At 39.9% G+C, this 25311-nt stretch overlaps 2 protein-coding genes across 2 annotated transcripts in view; one reads left to right on the forward strand and one right to left on the reverse strand.

The window, feature by feature from the left end:
- The window catches only part of LOC134211147 (potassium voltage-gated channel protein Shab-like), an 88947-nt gene extending 63724 nt beyond the window's left edge, over positions 1–25223 (reverse strand). The window contains 3 exon segments of the mRNA XM_062687790.1: positions 23287–23821; positions 23889–24497; positions 24597–25223. Of these exon segments, the coding sequence (XP_062543774.1) occupies positions 23287–23821; positions 23889–24322 (969 nt within the window). The 5' untranslated portion in view covers positions 24323–24497; positions 24597–25223.
- Positions 1–25311, forward strand: part of LOC134211150 (potassium voltage-gated channel protein Shab-like) — a 593106-nt gene that overhangs the window by 206083 nt on the left and 361712 nt on the right.

Here is a 25311-nt window from a genome sequence, read left to right on the forward strand (position 1 = left end):
GTCAAAATTCGTTGAAAAAAAAGAATAGGGAGGGAAATTTGTTTTTTTTTTGTTGGTTGGTGGTGAACGCTGTTCCGTGGTCGGATAAAGTTTTCTATGTTATGTGGTATATTTTGTCGTCCTATGGGAAAAACATCAATAATGTGATAGAGAAGAAAGGCGTTCATAGAAGTGCAATGCAATAGGACACGACGGAAAAGCAACAAATATACAAATATATGTACAACTATATTAGTTGGGTTTGTATTAGTGATGATGGAAAGAGGAAAACATACATCAAGGCATAAGTTATTTAAACGTTTGGAATGGCGTTTTAGGGGTTATATACAGCATGATTTGATGATAAGCAATTGATGATTGAACCAATTTTCAATGAATGAGTACAAGCGGTAGTGCAACAGGCAAATGATCCCTAAGTTGAACGTTTGTTTGTGATTTCTAGTTAATTTTCAAATTTTTCTATATAATGATTTTTTATTGTTTTGAATGGCTTCTAGTAGTTGATCGTAACTATGTGTCCAGTATGGATGTGAAATTGTGACATACCCAAAAGACATTCGCATAATTTCCGGAGTAACACAGTAAACAAAAGAGCTAGTTCCCGTGAAAACTCAGAAACCTTTTTGGGGAAATTCAGAACAAATACAGAAGGATTTTCAAAAAAAAATACGCTCAGAATAATTTCCCTTTGGAATTCATAAGCATTTCTCATTGAATACATTTCTCGTTGAAACTCTGAAAAAAATTCAGTAAAAATTCAAAATTGGGAAAATTTCATTCAAAAATTTAGAAAAAAATCATTTGGAATTTTTCAAGAATTCCCGGTGAAAAGTCAATTCCATGAGATTTGATGAGAATATATTAAGAAATATATATAATAAGAATAATTTCTCGTTTGCATGGAGAAAAATTTCCCGAAGACACCCAGAATAATTTTTCATGGCATTCTGAAGAATTATTCTAAAAAGATTAAAGAATTTTCCGTGAAAATTGAGAAGAGCTTCCAGTGGATATTTAGAAAACTTTACCATGAGAATTGAGAATAATTTTCCGAAGAAACTCAGAAGAATGTCTCTCGAAAATTCAAAAGAATTTCCCGTGGAAACTTAGAATACTTTTCCATATTAAATAAAGGAGAATTTCCCTCAGATACTCAGAAGAATTTTTCGTGGAAATTAAGAAGAATTCCCAGAGCTAAAGCCATTCCAATCGACTAATACAACAAGTCTCACAAATAATTATCTGTGTTCTAGATTTCATAGATATTGTTTCAGATTGTAGTAAATATAGAACCTCAGTACTGTCGTTTCGTTCTTCCAACCGAAACTGCTTCAGAATGGAATGTCATTAGTCGGAGTACAGTTGGGACTAATTATCATTGAAACAAATTATTGAATACATTTACACGTTACTAGTGTTTTACGATCCGGTCTAAATTATGTTAGAGTGTGGTATCCAGCTTTCCAGAATCGGTTATGATGGCTTGCGAGTGTGGCAAATTCAATCGTCCACTATACTTCTTGAGAATTTGGGTGGTAGTCATAATTCCGTTCCTGGATGAGGGGAAGGGAAAAAAGATAGTGAGTTGACCACCAGCTAGTGTTGAAACGTACTGTGATCGATTGATTTTTACACACCGATCAGCCGCCATTACTGAGCGTGGAAAGCTGGATATGGCGATGAAAAAAGACAATGCTTTCTTTGAATGATCGCGTTTGCCTGGTATAAGGCGAAGGGAGGAAATAATACCTTCTTTAAATGATCTCGCCTGTCCAGTACAGGGCGAAGGAAGGAGATATTCCCTTTTTTGAATGAACGCAGTTGCTCGGTAGAAGGCGAAGGAAGAAGATAATGCCTTCTTTAAGTGATCTCGCCTGCCTGATACAGGGCGAAGGAAGGAGATATTTCATTCTTTAAATGAACGCATTTCTCCGGTATGAGGCAAAGGAAGGAGATAACACCTTCTTCAAATGATAAAGGCTGCCCGGTAGACCTGTGCCACACCGCCATCGCCGACGATTTTCTTACGTCGTCAATGCCATCAAAAATGGATCAACGTGCCGCCGTGTGAGAATTGATCAGGAGGGTTCCGTAATTCTTTTTCAAAACTTTATCTTGTTTATGTCGAAAATACACATACTCAGGTAAGCTTATGCGACATTTATTCACTTCATTTCCGATAAAGTCCTTAAATCGAAATCATTGGATATCGATGTACCTACAACTGCAACTAATAAGGAGCTAATTTCTAGCATAGTGCGAACAAAGTTGTTTTATAACGGCCAAACAATAACTTTTTTTTACAAGAAATCCAACTGATATTCAATGTTTCAAAAATGGTGTGAATTGTTCTTCACAAATTTGAGGAATTGCTTCATGAACAGCTTTGGAAATTTTTACTAGGATTCCTTTGAAAATTGAAGTTCTTTACTCTAGAATTTCTTCTCCTGGATTTTTTTTTGAGAATTCATCCTGTAAGTCCATTTGGTAATTTACACAGTACACTGAAAGTTCATTCAAGAATTTATCTGAAAAACCCTACTTTCAAACCAGAAATTCTTTGGCGATTTTCTTCAAGAAATCCTCCGACAATTGCTTCGGAAAATGTTTCAGGAACTTCCTGGGGCTGGGTTGGTGATGAGTTTTAATTTGTCAAACCTGCTGATTTTCCAGCGGAATTCTTGAAGGAGTTTTGGGGGAATTGTCAAGTAAATTTCTGAAGGAATTTTTGGAAGATTTCCTGCAAGATGCCGCGTAAGATTTTCCGGATTCCTGAAGGATTTTACGAAAAAAAATTCGGTTGGAGGCGGTGGCTGGAAGGTTAGTTTTGAGGAATTCCATGTTTGATTCGAAAGGAATTCACAGAGAATTTCTGAAGAGTCCTCGAAGAAATTTATGAAAAGTCCTTAGGAGAATTTCTGTAGGATTTTTTTTAAAGAATGAGTGGGGAAATTTCCGTAGAAAATACTAAAGAAACCCTTATTACAATTTCTGGAGTAGCTCCTAGTGGAATTTCTGGAGGAGTAAATTCCGAAACGATTACTAGACGAACTTCCGGAGGAAATCCTGCAAAAACTTCCGGATTATCATATAGAGGAATTCCCGAGGAATTAAGGAAAGATTTTTTGGAACAACAGTAGGAGTTTCGGGAATATTTTTTGCAGGAATTCCCGAGTAATTCCAGGAGGATTTCCCGTAGGTATTTTTGGAGAAATTTCTGGAAGAATTAGAGGAAGGACTTCGCGAGGAATTTCTTAATGAACTTGAACGGAGAAATTTATGAACAATATTCCGGGGGAATTTTCCAACAAACTTCCGGAGGAATTCTTAAAAAAATCAAACAACTTTTCGGAGGAATTTCTGAACAAATCTCCGTGGAAATTCTAAAATAACAGCCAAAAGAAAGCCTGCAGAAACTTATGGAAGATATAGTGGAGAAATTTCCTTGAAGGAACTTCCGGAGGAATTCCTAGTGGAACTTCCGGAGGTATTCCTAGCGGAACTTCCTGAGGAATTCGTAGCGGAACTTTCGGAGGAATTCCTATCGGAACATCCGGAGGAATTCCTAGCGAAACTTCCGGAGAATTCCTGGCGGAGCTTCCGGAGGAATTCCTGGAGGATCTTCCGAAAGAATTCCTAACGGAACTTCTGAAAGAATTACTAGCGGAACTTCCGGAGGAATTCCTAGTGGAACTTCCGGAGGAATTCCTAGCGGAACTTCCGGAGGAATTCCTAGCGGAACTTCCGGAGGAATTCCTAGCGGAACTTCCGGAGGAATTCCTAGCGGAACTTCCGGAGGAATTCCTAGCGGAACTTCCGGAGCAATTCCTAGCGGAGCTTTCAGAGGAATTCCTAGTGGAACTTCTGTAGGAATTCCTAGCGGAACTTCCAGAGGAATTCCTAGCGGAACTTCTGGAGGAATTCCTGGCGGATTTTCGGAAGAATTCCTAGTGGAACTTCCGTAAGAATTTCTAGCGGAACTTCCGTAGGAATTCCTAGTGGAACTTCCGTAGGAATTCCTAGCGGAACTTCCTGAGGAATTCCTAGCGGAACTTCCAGAGGAATTTCTAGTGGAACTTCCGGAGGAATTTCCAGCGGAACTTCTGGAGAAATTCCCAGCGGAACTTCCGGAGGAATTCCTAGTGGAATTTCTGGAGGAATTCCTAGCAGAACTTCCGGAGGAATTCCTAGCAGAACTTCCGGTGGAATTCCTAGCGGAACTTCCGGTGGAATTCCTAGCGGAACTTCCGGAGGAATTCCTAGCGGAACTTCCGGAGGAATTCCTAACGGAACTTCCGCAGGAATTCCTAACGGAACTTTCGCAGGAATTCCTAACGGAACTTTCGCAGGAATTCCTAACGGAACTTTCGCAAGAATTCCTAACGGAACTTCCGCAGCAATTCCTAGCGGAACTTCCGAAGGAATTCCTAGCGGAACTTCCGGAGGAATTCCTAGCGGAACTTCCGGAGGAATTCCTAGCGGAACTTCCGGAAGAATTCCTAGCGGAACTTCCGGAGGAATTCCTAGAAGAATTTCCGGTTTAATTCCTAGCGGAGCTTCCGGAGGAATTCCTAGCGGAGCTTTCAGAGGAATTCCTAGTGGAACTTCTGTAGGAATTCCTAGCGGAACTTCCGGAGGAATTCCTAGCGGAACTTCCAGAGGAATTCCTAGCGGAACTTCTGGAGGAATTCCTGGCGGATTTTCGGAGGAATTCCTAGCGGAACTTTCGGAAGAATTTCTAGCGAAACTTCCGGAGGAACTTCTAGTGGAGCTGCCGGAGGAACTCCTAGTGGAGCTTCCGGAAGAGTTCCTAGTGGATCTTTCGGAGGAATTCTAAGTGGAACTTCCGGAGGAATTCCTAGCTGAGCTTCCGGAGCAATTTCTAGCGGAACTTCCGGAGGAATTCCTGACGGATTTTCGGATGAATTCCTAGTGGAACTTTCGGAAAAAATCATAGTGTAACTTCCGGAGGAGCTCCTAGCGGAACTTCCGGAGGACTTCCTAGCGAAACTTCTGTAGGAACTTCTGGGGAAAGTCTGGAGAAACTTTCAGAATAATTATTGGAGGAACTTCCGGTATTCCTGGTGAAACTTCCGGAGGAACTCCTGGAGGAACTTCTGGGGAATTTCCGAAGAAATGTTTTACACACGCCGACGCCACCGATCACCAACGGCGTGTCACCGCCACGCCGCCGCCGCTGGCTGAAAATGATCTATCAAGCCGCCACCGATAAAATTTCAATCAGCGCATAGGTCTATTGCCCGGTATAAGGCGATGGGAGGAGATAATACCTTTTCAAAATGAATGCATCTGCCTAATGCAAGACGAATCGAGGAGATTAAGCCTTCTTTATATGATCGCGTCTGCTCGGTATAAGGCGAAGGGAGAAGATAATGCCACGTTTGACTGATATAAGACGAAAGAATGAGGTTCTTAAAAAAAAGTCTGCCGGAATCTAATCTCTCCATTAAACGAGTGCACCTGTCAGGTATAATAAAAGGTTGGCTTAAGGCCGATTACATTTTTAAAACAAATATTTTACCGTGGAGAGGCAGAAGCGAATGAAGATTTATCCTTTTTTTGCAGCGATAGAATTTAACAATTAGAAAAATTGCTAAGGTTTTTGAAAATATGTTTTGAAGTTTTTTATTCATATTAATTTTTTTTATAGCAAATACTATTTTCTGGTAGCAGCTAAAACGCTTCCCGATGAGAATGCTTTTGAAAATGCTTTTCTATTGTTTTCATGATTTATAAAATATATGTATCTGTTTATAATTGAGCCTGAAGAGTAACTTCAGAACTCCGATGGATTTTTGATATACAATTTCTCATTTTTACCGATATGAATCATGATAACTTTATGGTGGATTTTTTGGCTTTTTCAGTCTTATGTATTCAAAACGATGAGTTTTGTTTTGGCCGACGTTTCGGCCTTTAATTTTGGCCTTTTTCAAGAGTGAAACTGTCAAAACGGTAGGCCGAAACGTCGGGCAAAACAAAACTCATCGTTTTGAATACATAAGACTGACAAAGCCAAAAAATCCCAGAACAAATCTTCCAGCCTATCTCTCCCAAAAAAAATCATGATAACTTGTTGAGACTTCTTGAACTCAAAAAGCCGGAAGTTTTGTCCTCCATAAGAGTCCCGTTTGCGTATGCTATGACAAAGTTTCCTTTCGAAAACTGTCAAAACACAAGGAAGCGATTTAAATTGTGCGGAGCACTTGATGGGAGTGTTTCAGTGATTTGCAAATCCGAACGTAATCTTAGTTTACGAAGCTCTGAAAAATCTTATTTCCTTAGCTCGGGATCCCAAGAATCCAAGATTATCAAGAATCTTGACTCAGCGTACTCAGAAGTCTTAAGACTCAATGTCTTCAGTTGGTGGAGCATCGGCGAGAAAAAATGCAAGTATCTTTCACAGTAGGGGAATGTTTCTGGTTATGGGCCACTCTGAATATTTTTGACACTTGATAGAGCAACCTAAGCAACGTCAAAGTTGTGGTTTGACAGCATACATAATCAGAGCCAATATCGAAGCGTGCACACGCATATGGTTTCTTGCCTCGAGTGAACCAAAAAAAAATGAATGACATTTTTTTCGCTTAACTTTTCAAAAGGACCTAAGTAACATTTTTTTCATGAAATAATTTGAATTTAGCAAACAGTAGACCAATATGAAAGCTTTTGATTGCAACCAGCTATTTTACATGCAAGAATAATTTTCTTTTTTGCCATTGAAAGCCTTTATTTTGTGGTTATTGCCACTGAAGGCTTCTAAAATAAATAATCGTTCTCTTTTATCAATTGATAAGCGGCTTTAAAAGGTGACTCATTAGCTGGTACCGAAGACACTCCCGTACCTATGCGATTATCATAGGAATTTTGAAACTTAATGGGAACCATTTTCATAGGAATCAAAAACCACTCCCATGTAAAAATTTAGGGTTGAACTTCTTAAACATCACAAAATAAGGGAAATCTTTTGCAAGCTTCAATCGAAATTTATGGACTTTGTATAGCAGCCAATTACGGATCTCCGATAACATTACTTTGTAACTTCGAAGCAATCTCAGAGATCTAAAAATTTCAGAAGCCAAAAGAGAAGCATTTGGTCGAAAGATATTTAGTCTATGTATTTCGTCGAATAAAATTTGATTGAAAGGACATTACGTCGAAAGGGTATAAAGTCGAAATTAGGTTTTCGATTAATCAATAACGCATTGCGGTTGGAAGTGAATTTTATACTGAACTAGTCATTTAGTGTGTGAGTATTCATTGAAAGAAAAAGTATTCACGAAAAGAATAACAAAATCTGTGCTGTCATTCATATTCGAACAAACTTCGTTCAACTGAATGTACTTCCGAGGAATGTCACTCGACCATACGTCATTTGATTAAATGTCTTTCGACGAAAAGTCTTCAAGCCCTATGAATCACATGTACGATTGAATTTGTACCATTACTTTTAGCAACGCCATGATATGAGGGTCAGTAGAAATATTTGCCTTAAAAAAGATATTTGTAAATCAAATTTCCTTCAATTAAGCCCTTCTCTTCGACATTTGGTATATCGATTATGGTACGATCCAAGGTACGATCTATGTAAAGCCATTCAAAAGCAATAAAACGTCAATTTTCGGCATACCTTGATTCATTTGTATCAACAGATCCTATTTTCCAATTCCTTTTTGAAGAAAAATGAACAATCAGTAAAATGTAATGGCATTATACGCTCTGAACTAAAGTTCGAATTTGTGTGAATAGAGAAAATCAAAATTGTATTTTGCAAATTCAAGTACTTGGATCTTTAAATCGCGTTGAGTTCGAGTTGTACATAATTTGAGTAACGCTTAGTTTGCCTTTTATTTGGAACACGTGTTGAGGCCGATTTCAGTGTATTTACAGTGGCAACTTTCGAGAAAAGCAGCTGATTGATAAAGAATTGCATGATTCTATTGGGATCAGTAGTTAGGTCCCAAACTAAATTGATGGAACAGTTGTTTCTGGAATTAAGAAGGGCCTCATCCTTAAGTTATACCTACACAATGCGAGTGCCATCGGAAATGGCGCTCTTCATGTATTTGGAAGACATCTGGGAGGGGTTAATTGTTTTTTTTTTTTGGGTTTTGCTTCGGGAAGGCTGATTTTCTCGTCTACTGCGTTTGAACTTTGATTTTTCTTTGGTTACTGATTTTTCTATGAGTTTTATGTGTGTTGTAGTGTGGGGAACGCTCTGCCACCGGGCAAGGACTAACAAGCAGTTCATGACCTTGCCCTGGTAGGCGATCGCTGGTGACAACTACTAGAAATTTTTCTCGACAATCTACTTTTGAACTAAGGAACAACCAACAAAACGACATACAACCGAAAAGAGAGAAGAGAGAGAAAAATTTCCAGAACTTTCGCTAGTGGCTATTGGTTAACATCACATCAAACACAAAGAAAAACGTCCAATGAACACACACTCAGTGGTACGGGATTCTTGCACTATAGAGTAGTAATCTAATATGTTTGCATGTAGTGAAAAATCGGTACCAATCGTACAAAGTAAAAGTCAATGGTTAGTGAATTAAAAACCTCAACACCAAAACAAAGTAACGATTCCAATGAGGGATGCAAACTTTTACCGTCGGATAGCAATGAAAGTAGATTTGCTTCAGTACTACTTTTGAGAGAAAATAACAACTTAAAGTATAAAAAACGCCTGATCAAGCACAAAAAAGGGCTAGAAATTTTGAACCGAAGTAAAAGAGAAGGATCTAAAACAGAATTTAACAACCAACAAAATTGTCCAAAAAGACGAAAATTTTGTTATCAGTGCACAAAAAATGTATTTGGTGGGTTCATTTCTTTTCATTCCTTTCTCGACAGTAGACGATTGTCAAGGGAAGGAATTGTTATTTTAACGCTTTTTTTTCTAATCGATTCAGGAAACGTATTCGAAATCCGACGCCAACGCCGCCATGAATCCGGTCGAATGATTTTCCATTCATGAACGAACGTTGACCGCGAGAGAAGCACCCCAACAGCGTTGTGGGAAACCGGAATAGTTCTAATCTACCACGGCAGTGGATGCTTCTCCCCGGATTTCTCGAGTGTGGTCGGAGCTTTACGTATCCGAGGATTCTACAGCACGCCTGCCGCCTGGTTATATCGCATTTGCCCATTCCGACATGATGAATATGTATGTATATATATATTTGATGAGGTACAATTATAGCATTATTGTTAGTATTATTAATACGAAACGGATGAAGAATAAGTTATTAAAGTTGTATGTGTCATATATATATTCGTTGAAGGATGAAAATGATGCTAACATTGATGGAAAAGAAAAAAATAAAATGATACGAGAGGAAATAAATTACACAATAGGACATCGAACATCGTAGCAGATTTAAATGTTTGCAGTGGTGAGTAGTGTTAATGAAATGAGTAAGTATTGACTTTCGTGCCAAATCGATCCTCGGTAATATTTGTATGAATTGCGTTTTGTAATACGCTGATACTTTCGACAAGCAATAATTAGTTGAAAATTCCATAACATTTTAATAGAAAACGACAAACGATTCCCTTTACATTGGTTTTGATAACAACAACAACGATCGATTCGACGCGAAAGCCACCTGTAGGGAAATGTTGAACAACAACAAAATTGTGAACAGCAACAAAAAACAATGATTGACATCAGTTCTGCCGGTTACGGAATCCATGTCCTTGTCGAATGCCGTAACCGATATCGATTGGTTCCAGCTTTTCCGATTGGCTTTCTTTTTATTAGTAAACCGTACCACTCAACAACATCTTGTCGCGTAGATTAGCATTTCGAACAACAACGACGACAACATGTACGCGAGGAGGCGATAGCGCGTACGGAAGCTTTTACACCAGGCACAAATTTACACTGACGACATCAACCATTGATTTGAGAGCACGGAATTCATATGTGAGATGGGTGTGGGAGGGTTTGTGGATAAATGTCGATATCAGCTGTCCAATCGTAGACCAAGCTCCTCAGAGAGCGAACTAATTTTCCATGGTGAGTGATTCTTCCGCTTGTTTGTCGGTGGTGTAAGAAAATTAGCCCGCTCTAGAAGGTTTTCACAGTTGGTCGATCGTTTTCGATTTTTTTTGTATTCCTAACGTGTGTTTGTAACAAATGGGACGCAATTGTCAATGTTTACAATATAACTATTTAACGGCTGCAATTTGGTTGGAATAAACCCGACCGTGAGAAATGAATGAAAAAAAAATGGAAAAAAGAAGACTGAACCACGAGAATGCCACGATGGTCTGTGGGTGTGAGTGCGGGATTGTTGACATAAAAATGGAATTTCAAATCGTGGGAGGGAAAACAATATTTAAACAACATATGGAGCGGTAAGAATCGTTTTAGATGAGGGTAGAAGTGAGAAACAGTTTTAAACATGTTTATTAATGATTTGATTGGGGCCATTAAAACTATCAAGGAAATTGATATGTGATGTCGCTAACTATTCTTGTTCTTTCAACAAATGAGGATTTTTATTATCGTAGAGTTGGAAAAGTGGCAGCTTTTCATAAGAAATTGAATGCAAAAGTAGATCTACTATATCAGAAAGCAAAATTCACGTAAATCGAAAATCGTTTTTGAAAATCTTATTTAATATTTTTTTTGTATTTAATCAACTACTCAAGTACTTTTTTCATTTATGTTTATTATTTTTTAAGTTGAGGGTGATTTGAAATAAAATTATAATGTGGAAGCCTAAGAATATTTTTCAAATCTAATTTTCACACATAGCCAAGAATTATATCACCGACCAGTTGAATCCTGCTCCAGTCCCTAACGCTAATAAAAAAAAGTATAAGGGACAATTAGATAAATACGTCACCACGAGAAATTATTCAACTGATCATAAATTGCTTACAATTGGATAACAAGTTTCCAAAAACAAAAATTCGGTTTTGTTTTCTGATACATCAGAGTACCAACATTTGTCTAAAGAACTCTGCCTCATTTCAACTTTCTCACGATGTGGTTTATGTTTTCTGTAACTATGTACGTCATCCCCCTTCAGCAATCTGTTAGAGTGTGTAGGCTGTTAATGTAGGAAAATCGACAATCTGAAAACCAAAAGTTAAGACTGGTTGTGGGGAACTGTGTAGTTGTAGTCACCATGGGGAAAGGTGCATGATTTGCGGCCGATTGACTTGCAAAGGGTAGTAAAACAAAAAACAGCAAAAGAAAATCAAACTTCAGAGAAAAAAAAAAGAAAAGAGGATCTCAGCTTCCCTCTAAACTGTGACGGTCGATGGCGGTACGTGGTGGGAGGGAAGAAAAAGAAGCACTATAGTTGTTCGGGATCATCAAATCAAAACATAATCATTATCGCCGTAGCTTTTCGTAAAGTGTGTCTGTGTTGAGTAGGAGGAGGAGAAGGGCGAGTGCTTGTAGCCTGGTTCTGCTAGAGCGAGGGTTTATCTGTTTGAGTCTGTCCGGTGTGAGAAAGGGTCCAATCGGAGTGGATCACGTATTTTTTTTGCTTCTATTTTTGATAGCCAGCAGCTGGAGTTGTCACGGTCAGTTCGATGGCTTTGGGGTAATCGGTTCTTGATTTTACGATTTGTTTGGAGTTCTGGAATTTTATTGATTAGTATCATGGGGGCACTGTTTATGAAGTGTAAATGAGTTGTTTCCTGAATATTGAATCATTTGATTAGCATTGATAGAATAAATAAGGACACTGCATTTCCTGCTGCACTAATTCATGGCATCATTTGGTTTACAAATATTTATTTATGTGTAGTATTAAAATTATTTAAAAACAGTTTCTTTAAACCAAAACATGTGGAACAATTTTTCCATGCTGTAGTCAACACCAATTACAATTCAGCTGTGGCTTTGACTTGACATTTAATTAAAAACCGTGTAACGTTTCACGTTACAACCGTCTGAAACGGATTAATTCAAAATATGAAAACCATACGTTATTATAAAGAATTCAATAGAAATATTGTTTTTTGGATAAAAAAATGTTAAACTACCAAGGCTTGATGCAGATAAATACGATTTGGAGAAGGGTCGTTTGGCCAAAACCCATTTGGCCGAATGGGTCATCCGGCCGAATAGGACATTTGGCCGAATAAGAAATTTGGCCGAATAGGACATTTGGCTGAATAGGACATTTGGCCGAATAGGACATTTGGCCGAATAGGACATTTGGCCGAATAGGACATTTGGCCGAACAGGAAATTTGGCCGAATAGGACATTTGGCAGAATAGAACATTTGGCGAATATGTCATTTGGCCGAATATGACATTTGGCTGAATTGGCATTGGGCCGAATAAGTCATTTGAAAAGTGAGAAATGAGGTGTGAAAAGTGAGACGTCCCATTTTTCACTACTTATTTCCCACTTCTCATTGTGAAAAGTGAGTAGCGCGAAGTGAAAAATGAGATGACAAACTACTCACTTCTCACTCCTTATTTCTCAAATCACGGTGTTGGACTTAATTTTAAGTTCAAAAACACCTAAATAAAGCTTAACAATTTTTTCTCACTTCTCACTGTTGAAAGTGAGAAGCGAAGTGAGTAGTGAGACGTGTCACTTGTCACTTCGCACTACTCACTTTTTACAGTGAGAAGAGTGAAGTGACTAGTAACACTTCTCACTACTTACTTCTCACTTTTTACAGTGAGAAGTGAGAGCGGTGAGACGTCACACTTCTCATTTCTCACTTCTCAATGTAAAAAGTGAGAAGTGCGAAGTGAGTAGTGACACGTCTCACTATTCACTTTTTACAGTGAGAAGTGAGAAATGAGAAGTGAGAAGTGTGACGTCTCACTTTTCACACCTCATTTCACACTTTTCATATCTCCTATTTGGTCCAATGACCAATTCGGCCAAATGTCCTATTTAGCCAAATGTCCTTTTTGGCCAAATGTCCTATTCAGCTTAATAACCTTTTCGGCCGGATGACCCGTTCGGCCAAATGGGATTCGGCCTAATGTGTTGTTCGGCCTAGTGGCATTCGACCAAATGGCTTTCGGACAAAACCAATTCAGCCAAACGACCCTTCCCCATACAATTTAGGAACTATACAAGAAAAAAGTGAGAAACATTTTAGCGTAACCCATCTAGGTTTCGATCGCCTTCCACGGTGGAGAATCTCAATCGAAGAACTATAGTCGGATTGGCCAACAATACCCTGAATGATCCGGCAATCCAAGGGCCCTGCTTAGCCGTGCGGTAAGACGCACGGCTACAAAGCAAGACCATGCTGAGGGTGGCTGGGTTCGATTCCTAGGCGGTCTTGGCAATTTTCGGATTGGAAATTGTCTCGACTTCCCTGGGCATAAAAGTATCATCGTGTTAGCCTCATGATATACGAATGCAAAAATGGTAACCTGGCTTAGAAACCTCGCAGTTAATAACTGTGGAAGTGCTTAATGAACACTAAGCTGCTAGGCGGCTCTGTCCCAGTATGGGGATGTAATGCCAATGAGAAGAGAAGAGAACAGAAGAAAAGAGAAGAGAAGAGAAGAGATCCGGCAATCCAAACAATGAAATAACGCATTGTTCTCCGGAGGTGAGTCGTTGCAGCCAGAAAAGTAAATCCAAGCTTAACGCATACGGCATCCATCCATTTAACTGATCAAGAAAAATAAGTCTTTCAGAGTGGATGATTTTTGTAATGGTGCAAATCAGGACGCTAGGGGCAATAACAGAACTTCAGAGAATTATCACAACAACTGCCTCAGAACGTGGAGTGTGTTCTGAAAACAATCCGATTTTTCGAGTTTTTATTGATAAGAAAAAATGCCGCTGGTTAGAAGACGGTAGATGGATGCGGAGCGAAATGAAGTTGGGGGCAATTGTGTCCGACGCCGGATCAGGATCCGACGCCCCTCAATAAGGAGGAAAAAAGCGAATATTGCGGCTTTCCGAAGATGACCGTCAGCACATGATAGCGGAACGGTAGGATACCCACCTCGGCATATGCGGCTTCGACAGATGTGAACGGGAGCAATCCAGAAACAGCTCTCACGTTTTGGATGAAGGTTTGTGCCAAGGTATCGAAGATGGCAGATTAATTCCAAGCCATAGAGAAGCTGTCCACAGGAGAGATTGCCCTGTTGTTGATCGCGTGGGGCTTGAAAAGGGTTCAGACTTAACCAATCCTTGTTTAACAACCGATTTCGCCCACGGAAGTGGGTTTTAGAAGGTTAAATCCCGGTCGATAGAGACATCAAGCACTTTATCGATCTTGCGGTCGGGGATAGGGAGTTTTCTTAACTTGATGCTTGGTGTCTTTTACGGCAGACGTGTTCACTTATTGGCAGTCATATAGAACCCTACCTAGACAAAGTGGCCTTATTAGGTCACTCCACCGGTCGCCGGAAGTATGCGACAGAGACGAGCATGGCAGAATAGAGGAGGCATCCATTGATATCAAGATGGATGGACTACCCAGGCCAAGGTCATCAAGAAGGTGATGACCGGCCACGAGGCTAAGGGGCCGATTGGAAAATGTTGGTGATTACGAACATCACGGACGTAATCATGTCCTTTCTGGACTACCGTGCAAACTGCCGCTGACTTCAAGAAAGACGTGATATGGCCCTCTGCCACATAGTCGTAGAAGCAAAGCAGGAATGGTAGACTCCGTTGGAGGCCAGTAAGGCGACAGAATGCAGGATCTGCAGTCTTACTGAAGAGCAGGAGTTGGCAGTAAGCCTAGCGGCGGAGTCTAGGAGGGAGACCGAAATGAAAATAACTGAAGAAGCAGCATTACTGAATTACCGAATAGAAGCAGCTGGCAGAATATCAGACTGTGGAACTTTGCAGACGCATGGCGTCTCTGGAACGACTCCAAAGCACAGTGATGAACTCTTTATATATACTCCAAAGCTCAGTAAGGTACCAAGCAGGTACCACAAAAAGGATGGCTACAGAGATCCGGCGGGAGAAGTTCGAGCATGTTGCCGACTCTAAGGAACGGCGAAAACCAGTGCCTTCACCAACAAAAGTTACTGAAGTTCACCGGAAAGAAGACCCGCCTTGGAAGGAAGTTGTGAATCCTAAAAAGGCTAAATGTGAGAGGGCAGTAGCAAGAGCTGTGGAAGAGGTACCGGTGGCTAAGGAGGTGAGTACCCGTAGAGTAGGTGGACCCTCCAATGGTCGTTGCAGGAAGGAAAAGGGTGAAGCGATTATCATCAAAGCGGACGGTAAGAGCTACGCCGACGTCCTGAAGGCGAGATGCAACGAAAAGCTCATTGGCCTAGGCGGGGATGTCAACTGCATACGGTTACATCCGTAGATTGCAGAAGGATGTGATTTTCACCGTCCTGAAGCGGAATGCTGCGCAAAAGAGTCTTGCGTATACAAAATTGAAAAAGAGATGCTGGATGCTGGGGTCCAGGTGTGAGCCATATGCCAAGTATAGGTAGTCGAGTGCCGAGGTCTGGACGAAAGTACCGAAGCCTGTGGCTGCACTGAGAGTTCAGTGTGACGTTGAAATCCAGGATACCGTAATTCGGTTAAGACAAAGACGAACGGGAACTCGGGTTGCCTCATTGCAGGTACATCTGGCGAATGTGCTGGATAAGACCAAGCTGAAGATGGGTTGAAGGTGAAACAGCCTCAGGCCTGTTTCAAGAGCTTCGATTTTGGACACAAGTCGTATGACTGCAAAGGTCCTGATCGGAGTAAGCTGTACCGAAGGTGTGAAGCTGAGGGCCACAAAGCTTACACCTGCCAAGCCGTACCGAGTTGTTTGAGATCCCGGGAGGAGACGCTGTTCTTCACGATAGGAATGACGTAGTTGAGCCGTCATTCGTCGAGAAGTGATTGGTCGGGCAAGGCTTAATTACGGAAATGTACGGTTTTTACAGATCGAGAATAGATGTATGGAGGAAGATCTACGTTTGCTACTAAGCGCATTGATTCAAGAGCGGATCCGCCAAGAAATCATCTGCGTCGGTATGGACTGCGTTTTCCGGATCAGGAAACACATACGAATCAACAATTCAACGGCGTTACGGGTGGGTATGTTTACGAATTACGTTACCTAGAATTTGATAATTTTACGTACTCTCCATACCAACCGTAACGCTTTTTGAAGGGACGATATATTTATTAAATAAATTTAGTTCGAACCCCAACGCTCGAGCTTTGCAGTGTTACATAATTTGTGAGCAGGACCTTAATGAGTGCCTGCTACAAAGCAGGCAATCCATTTGTTTGTCCAAAAAACTATGCAACATGCCAGCCTTTACGACTACAAGGCCGGAAGGAAATAAATCGAAACGATAGAAACACCGAAGCTAACTGATGAAACCGAGGCTGATCACTATGGACGACGAGATTCATAATCAAAAGAACTCGGTTTCTATTCATAATGCTGTGCTCCCTGAAGGTTTGAAGAAAATCTGACTCAAAATCAACTTTAACCTTCCTAACAGTGCTAAAAAAACTCACACTTGCGGTGTTCGGGTCATATTGACCCGGATTTGACTTAGCAGTATCTCAGGGCAAAACATACTTTTGCATATAAACAATAAAGACGGATCCTTAAAATAACGAAAATCGATCCATAAATAACTTCTGAATGTTCCATAAAAACGCTACCATAAATCCATAAAATAGTTCAGGAGATCCCATAAAGAATATATTTTCGATCCATAACTAAACTAAAATTTAGCAATTAATGGGAAAATATGTTCCATTAACATAGTCAAGAAAAAAACAATACATCCTGCTATTTTACCATGAACGTATGACAAATGTTCCATAAATCTTGGAAAATGATCTATAAAAAACTATATTTTGATCCATAAAACTTCAAATTTTGCGCATTTTTTATCGTAATGATGATCCATAATTTCAGTAATATGATCCATAATTTTAGTCATATGATCCATAACTCTGGCCATTTGATCCATAGCTTGTTCAAATGATCCATAGTTTTGGCATATGATCCATAAATTTTGGCAAATTATCCATAGATTTTATAAAATGTGTGGATCAATTAATATAGTTTCATTGGCCTTCTTTCCAAGCATTATGGATCATATAAACAAAATTATGGATCATATGACCAAAATTATGGATCATATTACTGAAATTATGGATCATCATCAGGATAAAAATTGCGCAAATTTGAAATTTTATGGATCAAAATATAGTTTTTATGGATCATTTTTTAAAGAATTATGGATCATAAAATAATTTTTTATGGAATCTCCCGAACTATTTTATGGATTTATGGTATCGTTTTATGGAACATTCAGATGTTAGTTACGGATCGTTTTTTATTCTTTTATGGATCGTTTTGCACATTGAACGGTGCAGTAAGGGCTGCCGTACCTTAGGCATTTCTTAGTCAAATTCACATGTTTATCTACTCAAAATAATCGCTAGCTCATAAATTTTCCGAAATTGCCGTGAGATTGTAGGTCGGCCACACCTACATCTTGTAATCGTCGGAGGAAGATCGTCAGTTGACCACTTTTATTTAAACGAAAACTGCACACGATTATCGCGCATGAACGATTTTATTGCTGTTTTTTCTCAGAAATGTACACAACATTATTTCAAAGATTACGAATCATGAATACAGACAATATTTCTAAAGATGTTCTAGGTTCTCCAAACCATTGTGGATTTCAGAGCCTTGGTCTACCAGGTCAATTACGCTTGGTACAAAACCAATAGCAAACCATATGGTGCCCATACAGGTCCTTAGAGGTCATGCGCATGATTTATGATCTAGATTTGTCCAAACCACACGTTCTAAGTTCTCCTAATCTTTCTGGAGTCTGCAGACGATTTGGCCAATCTAGTCAATCTAGAATGATTTGGAGATCTTAGAACGCCTGGTGTGGACATATCTAGGTCGTAAATCATGCGAATGGCCATGGTACCAAGCGTAATTGACCTGGTAGACCAAGAACCAAGAACCTAGAACATCTGTAGAAATATTGTCTATATTCATGATTTGTCATCTCTGAAATAATGTTGTGTACATTTCTGAGAAAAACAGCAATAAAATCGTTCATGCGCGATATTCGTGTGCAGTTTTCGTCCATATAAAAGTGGCCAACTGACGATCCTTCCTCCGTAGTTGTGGAAAATTTATGAGCTGACTATTATTTTGGGTATATAAACATGTGAATTTGATTGAGAAATGCCTGAGATATTGCTAAGTCAAATCCGGGTTAATATGGACCGAACACCGTGTGAGTTTTTTTTGGCCCTTTTTGGGAACATAGTTTTCCAAAAAATAGGAAAAGTCAAGAAGTTTCAGACCTTTACATTGTTGCGTTAAAAAGTTATTGCAATTTGAAAGTGCGATTCGGGTCATATTGACCCGAACACGTCAGGAATGTTATGCAACCATTTGTATGTGTCTTACTTTTTTTAAAACAATTTATCTATTATCTAAAGTAAAGTATAAAAGTATTTATATTCAATTTATTTTATTTTTCAGTATTCTTTAAATGTTTGAAATGTTTGCCAATTAGTCTTGTGCAGAAGGTAATGCATTGACCTACATTCTTTCTTATTCCATTTTTCTAGAAAAAAAATGTAAACATGAGATACTTTCACTTTCCCTGTAGCTCGGTATTCGGAATGGATTCAGGCCACAGAAAAAGGTTCGTTTCAAAAGTTTCAAAAGTTAACTAAACTCGAAAAGGGGTTTTCACAACTCAACAAGCAACAGACTCTCTACACCTCGCCCAAAAAGTTATCGCATTCGAACGGTATTGTCTGTTTAACGCCGGTACAAGTAGCTGACGATAAGTTACTGGTGAAGCCACGAACTCAGTCACGTTATGGTGGGTATTCCAGTCCGACACGGGGGGTGGTGGACCGTTTTTCACGCGCGCTTTCAAATAACATAAGGCGGCAAGGGACGTGCCAGCATGAATTAAAGAGAATAAAAAGAATTCCGTATAGGCTGGGAAAATGTGTAGTCGGGTGGGTGCAAAGCAGCAGAGCCCCATACTTTTGTATAGGCTTTATGTACAAACAGTCGAAATATTTGGGGGAGGTTATAGTCGATGTGGATTTGTTATACCGAAGGTTTGGAAAGTTGTTGCTCAAACAGGTTTGCGAGTCGTGAATTCCACTTTTTATAAAGTGCAAAAGTAGTAAAAGGTGATGGAATAATATGACGTGAAGGCCGAACGAAGTAAACGATGTAGACTGGGTGTGCAGATAGCGGAGAAGTTTTGAATGCTATTTAACAGTATTTCAAAGATACCAGTTTGAGGAAGCTAATGGTTTTTCTGCAAATAACCGGGAATTGGAAGTAACATTAACGCGTTTGTTTTATAAATTTTATTTTAATATTTTCGTGCTTTGAAACCAAACTTTTCTCCAAAAGATTGACCACCAGCCTACTCGAAGGGCAGTAATTTATATACAGTCCTTGTCCACGTCAATGAGGTCAGTATTTCCGGTCTACGGGATTGTGTTAGGATTTTGGACAGAATGAAGTTTTTTCTGCCCTTATTTGTGAACTAACAGGAAATGAAAGGCTGTGTGCGTGTCTGCTTGTAATGTTCGCCCCGTAATGTTTCTAATTTTTCTTCCACTGTGTCATTTCCCCAGTAGGATCAACGTTTGCGTATAAATCTTGTGTAAAAAAAAACGCTTTTTCTAACTAACGGTGAAGCGAAGAGACGAGCTGAAACACGAAACAGAACAATATACAGAGCTGTCACATTTTTAATATGGTGCACTTGACCCAGTTGAGTCACGTTTGGTAATGTGTTTCTATTTTCGTTTATGATTTTGCCTCTAGACATTCTGGTGGCGGAAACCGGACAGTGTCGTCGTGTGATGGGTTACTTGGAATGTAACAACGAAAATAATAACCCTTTCTGACCAATGTGTAGCTTAGTTCTTTAGTGGAAAGGTTTTTTTTCTATTATATTTTTATTGATTGATAAGCGATGTATTGCTTAAATTATTATGCTTATTGGAAGTCTAAGATTAGGTTAGTTACCAAAATTTTCAAAGTTCAAACAGATTGTTTTTAGTCTACAATATTGCTTCATATGCACGAATTATAATTTTTACAAAGTGCGAGCTACGCATTTTTCCTTTACGATATAATGGAAAATTGAATTACCAAAGGAATATAAAAGTAAAGAATATGAGGTTTGGGTTTTTAAAATCATTAAAACCATGCAAAGGGCTTTGCTATTATTGCATTTATCTAATTTGCATTCTGCAACACAAATATTAAAAAAAAAAAACTGGAATACTTACTCCAGTGTTGTGTACTTACAATAAACAGTTTTTTTTTGTTCAAATTGTCGAAAATTGTGATTTATGTTTTATTTGATATGTTATTATGATTTTTTGCATCACGTTTTTCAGAGAAAATTTCTTGGGGGTAAACCAACATCCATCATAGTCCGGAAAAGGTTACCACTTGACCATTTGGCGACATTTGGAAACGATTCAAGTCCCGTCGCATGGTAAATGATTTATGATCCGAAACAAAACGGTTCATATTCGTTTCTTTCTGGGTATTGGCTGCCACCGGCGGCAGTGGGAGAAATTATCACCTTGCGTGAAAATGAGTCGATGTCGGGTGAGTAACACCCGTGGAACGGAAGTGCGTTTCAACAGAGCTAGTGTTGTTGTGCAATTTGAGAGCTACAGCTTGCGGTATGTGGGTACGTAAATCTCTCGACTCTACCGAACTGGATGGATCCGGGCGTTATATTTCCGGGTGATTTACAATTGAAAGCGGCTGAAGGGAGGCGCAAGTCATTAGTCATAAAACACGAGGCCCTAACCGCTTTGGAAGCCGATGGACACAGTGAATTGTGTGTGAAGCATGGAGTACATGTATGCAATTTATCAACCTTACTAATGAGGACCATTTCACGATTAATTGGTTACGCCCAGTGGTCTCATTTATATAGTTGCGAGTCACTGTAATCGTTTTTATTCATAATTCCATTTAACGATTATTGTAAAACTATAATCAAGATGCCGACTCAATGATGAAAAATATGGAAATAAAACTCTCAGTTGACTACCATGTATGCATGAAGGCTTTAAATTTTGTAGGAAAAACTGCTTACTCAATTCTAAAGATTTCTCTCAGTTTTCATATCAGATGTTTAGAATATCAAATTTAGTTTAGTTTGGCAGTAAACACATTGTAAATATATTAAATATCTTATATTTATTGAAAGTTCAAGTACAAAATAGATCGAATGTTTTTTTTTTGGTAATATGTACTTTAAGGCATTTCTCTAATGAAAGAAGTGCTTAGATTACTTTCATGGCAAAAAACTGACATATCTCATGTTCCTAAAACTTTTCATTCTAAGATTGCCGTAAAATTTTAAACATTTGTCGGAATGATGGCTTGGATTGGAATCGAATGCACTACCAAATTCAAGTCAAATTGGATAGATGCACTTTGGCCAAGTTAAAAACCTAGTTTAGATACAACCAGCCTTTTAAACTAATTAACGAAATTAAATTGCATTGCCAGGGAACTTGTCCAATTTGAATTAGATTATTCAGAAGCACTTCCCTTCATGTGCTTCGCTGAATGAATGACCTTATTTCTGCGATCGGAAACACTGACGCATCGGATAAATGAAGTGCTTCAACTCATTACCCAAATGGACTTCTCTTCCTAGGCAGCAGCGCCTCGAAACGAGCGTTGCCGTTCATAACAAACGACTCCCTACGTCAGCGGCCATGGCAGAAGGATGCGCACGCACGACCTTTTCGAGTAATCGAGAAATTATCTAATTTCGATAATCCCTAATACTTTCCCCTACTAGTTCAGTGGAGAAGTGCTGCTTCGTTGGAGGCAATACAATTTACATCTATCAGGCAGCAGAAACAGATGCGTTGCTTCCGTTGAATCAGCTTGACTAGCTGCGGCTGCGATGCCATTATGGGGCAGAAGGTTGGGAAATTGAAATTTTCAATCCATTCAGCGTGATACTTAGCTTCCTAATTGATTGCTTCTGGAGCATTGCCAACTGAATGAGAGCAGTGGCGATCTGTCCAGCGTAATGCTCATTTCCTTAAGATGTGGCTTGACAGAATTGATATGCTATAAGCATTAGATATCGTATGATATGGTTTTGTTTCTTGGAAAAAATACAAATTTAACCACAAAAGCCTACATTTGAATGGTTACGTTCTGACACTCAGACGATGTACTAGAATGCCTCCTTTGCAGGGTTCTTGGTATCGTTATTGATTTACATTATCTAAAAACTGATTGAACAGTCCAGTGAACTTTTAATAAGTTCTTAAGATTGGTCAATTAACAACTAAATAGTAGAATGAAAGCTTTCCTTGCGAATAATTGGTTAGTTCACCCAAAAAACAAATCTTACAATCATTGTACAAAACCTTGGCATATTCAGTTCTACAAGTTTTTAGTACAAATAATGTAAGCTTTTAATAATACAAGTTTGTAAGATTTCAATTCAATGAATGTACTTCCAAAATCCGTAAAATTTTATATTGTTTCTGTAAGGTTCTTATGTAGAACTATATTAAAATCTGCCATCCTCTGGTTGGGCGTTCTATTTCAAGTGTCAGTACAAAATTATGTCTCGAAGATGCTTCTTCCTAAAAAATAAGTAGGTAGTTTTGATGAGACAAATGACGCTGTACTTCTGTGGCACATTTTTTTTATTCATTTTGAATGTTGCAACCAATATTGAACATTTATCAACATTTATCAGAAGTTCCACGAGAAGCATTTGGTTATAAATGCTCATAAGACATATAAATCCTCTTCCAAATCGCAGTTTTTGGTCATTGCGTTTTTTCACAAGCCATAAACTATTCAGATCCAAATACCAACGACTGTGTCCGATTTGCATCCACTTTCATCGACGAAAATCCAGCACCATGAAAATAAATAATCCCTAAAAATGTGACAGCCTGGTTGTTTTTTCGTGATTGGCAAGAAAGTGTTTTCTGATTGCTATTTTGTGTCATTAGGCTTCTTCTATGTATTTGCGACGACGAACGGCAGGGAAAAATACATTTTGGGATATTGACAGGGAGACTGAAACCAACGAAAAAAACGAAACGAGACTAATGAAACTGAAAGATTCCATCGGAAAGAAACTCAAAGAGGGCACAAACTGAATGCGGTAATCGATGATGAATGATTCCTGAAAAGAGCATTTGGATTGTTATGTTAAAGAGGAAAACAAAATCTCGTTACCGAGAACCACTCTTGCCCCGAGTGGTAGAGAAGATGGTTTCGCTAACGAGCTAAACTTACCCTAGCGGCAAAGCTAGTGTTCGGCTTTTCGAGGAGCTCCCAGAGGTACTTTTGATATTGTGCGCATTTTCCGTCGCCGAATTCCTCCTCCTCCCGTTGGCGTAAACTTTCCGCTTCCTTTCGCATTTCTTCGTGGACGTGTTCCTTTCGTTGGTGATACTTGTGCTGACAGCAGGACTCCAAATACAGCTCATCCACGCCCCAGTACTCGAGATCGTCGCTAAAAGCCAGCACGCACATCTCGTCCACCAGATGCAGCTTGCCGGTGCGGTAGAAATTAAGAATCGAACTAAAACTCTTCGGGTGTCTATCGAAAAAGTATTCGTTGTCTATCAGTGAGTAGTCATCGCATAGCTCCGATATTGCTTCGTGCGTGTTACACTCGCGCAGTCTTCCGAGTCGTGTGTGAGGCAGACGTTCGAGTGTTCGCCATAGGACTTCGTGCTTGACGCCACCTACATTGATCAAAACACGTCGATTGAGCGCCTTGGAGCGCATTATCATGAAGGGCTCCGGTGGTATTGATGACATAGATCTGAGTTTGAAGAATGAGATCAACAATTCAAGCTACGAAGCTTGATTCAATCGAACGGAGAGCCTACCTGGAATGTGCCCTTTGTAGCGGTGCCTGGGACATCTGCGTATAACTTGCAGAAGCGGGATGAGACGGAGACTGAACAGGGAAGGGCGCGTAACGTACCTCTTTTGCACTCCCACCACCGCCTGAAGTGCCGCCACCGCCGCCTGTTCCTCCTCCGCCAGGAATTCCACCACCACCCGGTAGGCTAGCTCCACCGAAGCCGCCAGAGCTACTTCCTCCGCCTCCATAGCCGCCGATGTTCGTTGTAGTATTGATGGTTCCATCGTCGAAGCTGCTGCCCGGCAGTGAACTGCCCGGCGCTGCCGAACCGCTGCACATCGTGGTACCAGGCCCACCATTATTAAACGGGGGTGGTGTAGTTTCCCCCAGTTCCCAGCGCACCGCTTCACGCTCTCGGTCGCGATCGCCCACCATAGGGCCACTGGTTACGCACATATACGAAAGCAACAGATAGAGAGAGGGGAAGGACGCAAAGATACAGAGAGATCACTCAGTTGAACTATCGTTTTGCCTGCGTTGCTTCGGATAAAATAGTCATTTCCATGTCTAGCGTAAGTAAACTCTTAAACTGTTCCTTCACATTGCAACACGGAAGGACAGCTCGCATGCCCTACAACACCAAAAGTAACATTATATAGAGGAAACTTGAAAACGAAAAGGGTAAACAACTATCTAGGTAGTCGAATATCTACGCTTCAACGAAACTCACCGCTACATGAATCCAGACATCTTCTCTATTCAACTCATAAAACTAAGTTGCCTATTGCCATCCTTATGCGCTATTCTTACGGGACGATAACCGGGCACTATTACGAGTATGGATAATAGCAACACGTAAACGCTAAGAAACTCCAAACAAACTGAATTTGCGCCTAACTCTAACTGCTGGAGTGTGACTGCCTTGTGACAGCCCGCGGACAGATCACCACTTCGTACGAAAAGCACGGAGAGCGACACCAACGACGGTGAGGTTTGCGGCGATTTTTGCGACCGTTGTTGTTCTGGCGATGAGGTCACCGACGAGCTCACCAACGACGTTGAGTGCTCTGGTGGCGATTTAGACGAGATCGAGGACGACGGCGATGGTGACGGTGTCCTCGACAACAACTGCAGTTCGAACAGAGATGCTGGTGGTTGTGACGCAGTCAATGACATGGCATCTGCCGGCTTGTGGGCGTGGCTTTCACCGATCGGATGCGAGCATTTCCGTATATTTCGCAACTAAAACACTACACGGCACTACGCGGCACATTGCGGTTACACTAACTATCACTACTGAGACGGATCCTTTGAAGGCTAGTTGGCTAACAGTTGCTTTGCCATAGCAGGTTGAATCTGTAATGAAAACAAAATAAGGAAAGACAATAGTTAGTTTTTTTTATTTTCTACAATGTATTTTCATAAATAAAATTAAGCATAAGCAT

The sequence above is a fragment of the Armigeres subalbatus genome, chromosome 2 (assembly GCF_024139115.2).
Source record: "Armigeres subalbatus isolate Guangzhou_Male chromosome 2, GZ_Asu_2, whole genome shotgun sequence".
In the NCBI taxonomy this organism is placed as follows: Eukaryota; Metazoa; Arthropoda; class Insecta; order Diptera; family Culicidae; genus Armigeres; species Armigeres subalbatus.